Source organism: Vulpes vulpes, chromosome 1, assembly GCF_048418805.1.
Source record: "Vulpes vulpes isolate BD-2025 chromosome 1, VulVul3, whole genome shotgun sequence".
NCBI classification, from domain to species: Eukaryota; Metazoa; Chordata; class Mammalia; order Carnivora; family Canidae; genus Vulpes; species Vulpes vulpes.
Window position 1 is genome coordinate 137461807 of NC_132780.1, and position 7902 is coordinate 137469708.

The following is a 7902-nucleotide window of genomic DNA, read 5'->3' on the forward strand; positions in this document are numbered from 1 at the left end:
GATAATTTTCCTCTTTGAACTGCGCACAGACTCTAATAAGTATATGAAACAGAAAAAGGAGTAAAACCTAAATCAATGCTCTACCAAAAGCTCAGATCTCTTTGAATGATCTAGTATTCAAATTTGAGCATTTGAGTGTCTCTATTGTTGAGAAACTAATAGTTCTGAGAGCAGGACATTAATCTACGCACTGCTTTGGAATTATGTGCCAGAAATTAACATCTTCCTACAACCAATAAGCATTTCTGAGCATTTACAAAGTGGCCAAAGCAGATCAAAGGACTAGGTCTGAGATTTCTCAGACAGCTCACAAGAATGCTCTAATTCAAGTTATATTCAAAGCAGCCCAAGTTTCCGTGAGACATATTCAGGCATTTGATAAAAGACATGTGTTTTCAAAAGACATATGTAATTCATGTCTTTGATGTCATCTTCAAGGTTCTCCTCCCAGCTCAGCCACTAATTAGCAAGGGACCTGGGAGAAATCACTTAACCTCTCTAAACTGATATGGAAATAAAGGGTCTTAATCAAACCCTTTACAACTGCAGGTTGTCTGATTCTCTTCATGGTTACCTATTCCTTTATTTACTGGTCAGGAAAAATCAAGACTCAAGCCTATGGGCAGATCATGTGGAATAAAGAATAGCATAAGACATGGTACCCAAAGACTTGTGTCCAACACTGAGCTCAATTTACCAGCTGTGTGACCAGCCACCATGTTCTGAATCTCAGTTCCTTTATACATAAAATGAGGAAAATATAATTGCCTCCCTTACAAGATTGCTGTGGGGATAAATGATGTCATGGAAATGGAAGCATTTTGTAATGCACCATAAAAAATGTTAGTCATTAGATGTAGAGTTTTTTTTTTTTTTTAAGACTTGTTGTCTTTCACCAGGAAATAAAAAGTCTTTCTAACAGGCAATACTTCCTATTTAAGACTCATTTAGATCCTTGATTATGGGGGGGAAAGTCATATTCTTAAACAAATAAAAACTTACCTAAATTTCCCAAAAATAATTTTCCTAAGCAGATTTCCTATTAAAACCTCTCACTTAAATCATGAAGAAATCATGCAAAAAATGGTCTTGTAAAATAAAATTATTTGTAGAAAGTAATAGCATCAAGTCTGAGACTTTCTGTGGCTAGATTTTCCCAAGAGACATTTAAAAATTATATCCTGTAGGGCATTACACTAAAAAAATAAAAAATAAATAAGTTAATGGCTAGACAGGTGAGGGAAAGGGGTGTATAAGACATGAAACATATAAGAGTGAGGCACTCCTTTAAATTTGAGTTACACATTTTCAAAAGTTCTGTAACACTCAGTGCTCAGAAGACAGAAAGGGCCATCTACTATTATGGTAGGAACAGTGACCCTCTACCTCTCTGATTAAGCCATTCTATGAGGCATTAAGAAAGGTCCCTCTTAACCAGAAAATGTGTTTAGTCTAATTGATGGACTCTTTACCTCTAGTCATAACAATACTTATTTGAGACAGTGCTTTTTTTTTAGACCTGGAAGGCAATTACAAGAAATGCAACAATGAATGTGAACATCATGTTTTGGAAATGTACTAATAAGCAGTATACAAGTGAAAAATCTCAAATTATCAGAGGTTTGTCTTATGCATCTTCTAAGTTACCACTCTATAAATTACTATAACTTACTTTATAGTGCCTTAAGGAATAAGACTAATGAAGTAATGGAACCACAAAATGAAGAGGAAAGAAAGAAAAATATCTTTGAGTCACTCCTGGTTGAATGTTACAGGCAAAGAAACAACCAACCATACATCTCTCAGGAGCAAAAAGATAGGGTGCTAAAAGTGGGACTTCTAAGGGAGAGCAGGGATATACTAACTCAAAATGTGTTCATCTGTATTCTCTCATTTTTGTGTATGTGGTATAATGTTGCATCTTGGTAAGAATCTACCATTATAAAAATACAGGAGGACACCTAAAAATACTCCCTGGAGTATCAAACAAACCACTCTACAGAATCCTACCTAAGAAATGCAAACGTAGGTACAATAACCAAATACTGCACTTTAAGAAAAGAGAAAGTTCAAAATTACATCCAATATTCTCCATCAACCCCCTACCTCTGCCACCCCCTCACCCAACCAATCCTCTAACATTACCAAATCCAAGCACCTGCTTCCCACTGCTGAGTCTATGTAGACAAGCTCAATATTTTTGGCTAAGAATCTGTAAGAGGTACGGAGGGACTTTACATATAAAACACCGGGTATATATGATGCCCTTTTAAAAATCTTCTTGTAAGTGAATACAAGAGGAGAAAAAAATGGGAAGATATCCATGGTTCCTTCCTACACTACTTTATTCCTTAAAAAAAAAAAAAAATCAGTATTTTCTTCTCACGCATCTTGTCCTAAAGTAGTTTATGAGTAAAAAGGCTTTTTATGGTGATGATGACAAAGACTCCATGTTCTTGTTTCAAATACGTAAATTACAAGAGGCAAATGCTACATTATGATATACGATGATGTTACATACATACACACTGTAGATATGGAACAGATATAAAATATTATTAATAATATACCCATTGCAGGCACTTGTGAGTAAGGCCGAGATTGATTGCTCTCACCTAAGTTCTCACTTTGGGAAGCAAAAAAAGTTTTGTCCGAAGAGCCAAGAACTTTGTAATAAAAAGCCCTTCACTAAAATCAGGGTTCTGCTACTCACTGGGTGGATGACTTGGCCACATTATCCAACCTGAGGCTCTGTTTCCTCACCTACAAATATATGGGGAAAACGACATCCACCTTGCAGCATTCTCCTGAGTATCGGAGATAATGCAGACAAAACACTAAGGGGTACGAACGACTATGCTCTTTCTAGGGAGGAAAAAACAACAACAACCATGTTTTGAAGCATATAAGAAACACACCAAGTATCTCTGCTCACGGCAAGGGCAAGGTCTTAACCTCCTTGTGCGTCTGAGTTTCACACACTGGAGGAAGCACCTCGGTAAATGCTCAGTGTTTTCGGAATGAAAAGTCTAGGTGTGTTCTTTGCATCGGGATGCACAAATACGTATACCTGCAAAAAGTATTACGCTGAGCCTTAATGTACGTGCTGCACAATGGGGATGTAGTTAGGCAACAAATTCCTAAGGGCCCCCTGGGCGCAGAGCCGCAGCCTATCTGTCTACTACATTATCTGTATCATCCCAGACCTGCATGGACCTGCACCCCTTGCTGGCACGCTCTGCCCGGTGAGCCGCGCATCGCGTTGGGCTTCTCTGCGTGCAGAGCTTGCAGCACCCCGTGACCCCTTCCCAGAGAGGGGTCCGCAGGGTGCAGGGTGAGGCGCGGCCGTGAGCCGAGCGCGGCTGGGTGCACAGCGTCCGGCCCGCGGGGCGCTGCGGGGCGCTGCGGGGCGCCGCGGGGCGGGCGCCGCCCTGGGGTCTCGGCCCGCGCCCCTGCGCGGAGCCCCCTCCCCAGCGCAGGCCCCCGCGTGCCGTCCCTCCCTGCCGGGGAGCCCCCGCCGCGCCGGCGCCCTCGCTGCCCGTACCCCCTGTTGCTGCTTCCGGACAGTGGGCTTCACCCTCGCGAAAATCTGTATGGTCTGCTTCACCATCGCCTCCAGGCTCCGCACTGACCCCTGACCTCTCCCAGGGTCTGGCTCGCACACCTCGGGACGCCCACCGCTTCCGTCTAGCCACAGTCTTAGCAACAGTAACCAGGGACGCTACCCAAGGAGCCCCGCGCCGCCAGGGCCGCCTCCTCTCCCTCATTGGTTGCTGACTGCAGAGGGGGCTGAAGGGAAGCACCACGGGGCGGGCTTGGGGAGGGGCCGAGCGGAGAGCGACTGCGCACGCGCCGGTCAAGTTCTGGGCACCACGTCTAGCTCCACAGCTGGCCTGCAGAGTGGTTAATGGGGTGACAACCGCCATGCCCTGACCGGTTTCTTAATCCAGCCTTTCTCTGTGCCAACACCTCTTATTTAGCACTGAAGTCATTCTGGTTTTTATTATTCATTCATTGAAGAAATGTCAATCTGTGACAAGCAATATGCTGTCTGGGAATGATCCTGAGCTGAGCACAACTGTCTCTGCAAACTAGAGATGAGGGTCTGAGGATGGAAGCAGTTTTTTTTTTTTTTTTTTTGCAGGAAGTTACAAGTTACACCGGGGTTGGGCATGGGATTCTGTGGAAGGCGCCTCTTCTATCTGTGTTGGAAGAGGCCAAGACTGGAAGAGAGAGGAACGTTTCCCATGCAATGGCACTGTCAAGAATGGATGGGCTCCCTTGTGCACGGTTGGTAGGAATGTAAATTTGTGCAGTCGCTATGGAAAACAGGATGGAGGTTTCTCAAAAAATTAAAAATAGAACTGCCATGTGATCCGGCAATTCCACTTCTGGAAGTGTATTCAAAAGAATTGAAATCTGGATGCCAAAGACATCATTGCACTCCCATATTCATTGCAGCATTAACCAAGATGAGGAAAAAACCTAAGTGTTTATCAGCACATAAGTGAATACAGAAAATGTGATATGTGTATATATGATTATTTAATATATTATTTATCTTCTATATATAATGGAATATTTTTCTGCCATTAAAAGAAAACACAAGAAAATCCTGCTATTTGCAGCTACACAGATGAAACTGGAGGGCATTATACTAAGTGAAATAATTTATACAGAGAAAGGCAAATAGTGTCTGATCTCACTTATCTATAGAACTAAAAGAGCTGAACTCATAGAAACAGAGAGTAGAATAGGTGGTCACAGGTTGGGGTGGGGAAAATGGACAGGTCTTGCTCAAAGGGACAAATTTCCACTCATAAGACAAACAAGTTCTGAGAACCTAATGTACAGCATGGTGACAGTAGTCAGCAATATTGTGTTATACTGCTGAGACACTAAATCTTGAATATTCCATAAATGGTAATTATGTAAAGTGATGGAGGTATTAATTTTATTGTGATAAGTTCACAACAGATGATCCCTGACTTATAAAGATTTTTTGTTTTTGTTTTTAGATTTTATTCGCTTATTCATGAGAGACAACAGAGAGAGAGAGAGAGAGAGAGGCAGAGACACAGGCACAGGGAGAAGCAGACTCCCTGCAACGAGCCTCATGTGGGACTTGATCCCAGGACTCTGGGATAATGACCTGAGCCAAAGGCAGATGCTCAACCACTGAGCCATCCAGGTGCCCCTATGAAGGTCTGACCAGTGATTTTTCAACATTATGATGGCACAAAAGTGATATGCATTCAGTAAAAACTGTACTTAGAATTTTGAATTTTGAGATCCCTGGGTGGTGCAGCGGTTTAGCACCTGCCTTTGGCCCAGGGTGCAATCCTGGAGACCCGGGATGGAATCTCACGTCAGGCTCCTGGTGCATGGAGCCTGCTTCTCCTTGTCTATGTCTCTGCCTCTCTCTCTCTCTCTCTCTCTCTCTCTCTCTGTGACTATCATAAATAAATAAAAAAATTTTTTTAAAGAATAAAAAAAAAAGAATTTTGAATTTTGATCTTTTCCCAGGCTGATGATATGCAGTATCATACTGTCTCATGACGTCTCACAGCAGCAGGGTGCCACAGCTTCCAATCAGTCACGATCACAAGGTTAATTAAACAACCTATACACTTACAACCATTCTGTACTCATACAACCATTCTGTTTTTCACTTTTGGTACAATATCCAATAAATTACATGAGATGTTCAATACTTAGTGATAAAATAGACTTTGTGTTAGGTGATTTTTTTTCCCCAAACTGTAGGCTAATGTAAGTGTTCTGAGCACATTTAACATAGGCTAGGCTAAGCTACAAATGATTGGTAGGTTAGGTATATACAATGCATTTTCAATTTGTGATATTTTCAACTTAAGACAGATTTATTGGGACATAGCCCCATCATAAGTTGAGGAAGATCTATCTATCTATAGATAGATAGAGTCATCTATATTCATCTATACATGAATAAAATTATCACATTCTACACCTTAAACTTATATGTCAATTAAATCTCAATAAATCTGGAAAATACACACATACATGCATGCATACATACAAAGAAAAGATGAATTTCTTGAAAGACACTGTTAGCACATGAAAAGATGTTCAATATCATTATCTGCTAGAAAAATATACATTAAAACCACAAATGAGATGTCATTACACATCTCTTAGAATGGCTAAGTTAAAAAATAGTAACAAAACCAGGTCCTGACTGGAATATAGAGAAACTGAATCACTCATACATTACTGGTGGGAATATACAATGTATCATGGACAATGGTATAGCCATTCTAGAAAACAGTTTGCTGTTTCTTACAAAACTAACGATGCAACTACTGTAAGACCCAGCAATTATGCTCATGGACGTTTATCACAGAGAATTGAAAACTTGTGTTCACACAAAAAAAACCTGCACTTAAATGTTCATGGCAGCTTTGTTTGTAATAGCTCCAAACTGGAAATGACCAAGATGTCCCTCAACCAGTGAGTGGATTAAAAAAAACTGTGGAATACTATTCAGCAACAAACAGGAAGGAACTACTAGTACAGCTTGGGTGAATTTCCAGGGAATTACACTGAGTGAAAGAAGCCAGACTCAAAGTCAAATACTGTATGATTCCATTTATATAACATTCTTGAAATGACAAAATTATAGAGTTGAAAAGGAGATTAGTGGTTGCCAGGGGTTAGGGAAGAAAGGAGGGGTTAAGTTGTCTATGGCTATAAAAGGATCCTGGTGATGGACTGTTTGTATCTTGACTGTGGCGGTGGTCACAGAAATCTACATGTGTGATAGAATTACGTAGAATGAAACATGCACACACAAATGAGTGCATATAAAGCTGGTGAAAGTTGAATAAGATGGGTAGATTGTATCAATGCCCATTCCTTGATTGTGATGTTGTATTATGGTTATGCAAGATGTTACCATTGGGGGAAATTAGGGGAAGGGGAAGCAAAAATCTCTCTGTATGATACTTAAACTGCATGTGAATCTACAATTATCTCAAAACACAAAGTTTTTGAAAAGAAACTCTTAGAGAACGAAAAGAGAAGCCACAAACCAGGAGAACATTTTTTGCAAAACACTTATCTGATGAAGAACTTTTATCTAGAATATCTAAAAACTCTTAAACTCAATAAAAAATAGGAAAACAACCAATTTATTTTTTTGAAGGAGGGATCAAGATTTCAACAGCTCCTTCCTCTGTTTAACATAAGATGTTAACATAATTAATCATTAATGAAATGCAAATTAAAACCACAATGATAGGCACCTGGGTGGTGCAGTAATTGCACATCCAACTCTTGGGTTTGGCTCGGGTTGTGATCTCAGGGTTGTGAGATCTAGCCTGGCCTCAGGCTCCATGTTCAGCACAGAGTCTATTTAAGGCCCTTTCTCCTCTGCTCCCCCACCCTGTGCTCTCTCTCTCTCTCTCTCTCTCAGTATCTCTCTCTCTCTCTGTGTCTCAAATAAATAAATCTTTAAAAAAAAACACAATGAGATATTACTACAAACCTCTTAGAATGGCTAAAAATAAGAAAATAAAACTGGAAATACCAAAAGCTGGCACAGACAGAGAACATCTGGAACTCTCAAATATGGCGGGAGCGATGCAGGATGGACTGGTCAGTTAAATAAAGTTATATATACACTTACTATATCACCCAGCAATCCCATTCCTGGGTGTTTATTTAGTGCAACGAAAACTGATGTTTCTTCAGAAAGGTAAACATGAATGATTATTATGGTTTCATTCACAACTGCCCTAAACCAGAAACAAAGTAAATGTTCCTCAATTGGTGACCTGGATAAACAAACTAACACATATATACAATAAAAATTTGAATATCAAATTTATTATGCTAAGTGAAAGATGCCAGACTCAAAGTTAC

The 7902-nt window shown here is 40.3% G+C and overlaps 1 protein-coding gene across 7 annotated transcripts in view; it reads right to left on the reverse strand.

Moving 5' to 3' along the window:
• KIF6 (kinesin family member 6) overlaps positions 1 to 3768 on the reverse strand; it is a 373943-nt gene extending 370175 nt beyond the window's left edge. For 5 of the 7 annotated variants that reach the window (XR_011996134.1, XM_072731600.1, XM_072731597.1 and 2 more), the window contains exon 1: positions 3545 to 3701. Coding sequence is in view for 6 of the 7 variants with exons in the window: in XM_072731600.1 (XP_072587701.1) it covers positions 3545 to 3610 (66 nt within the window). In the remaining variant the exon portion in view is untranslated. Of the gene's footprint in view, positions 1 to 3544 lie in introns of all 7 variants that reach the window. The other 2 variants (XM_072731591.1, XM_072731605.1) reach the window with 2 other exon arrangements.
• Between the last annotated feature and the right edge of the window lie 4134 nt (positions 3769 to 7902).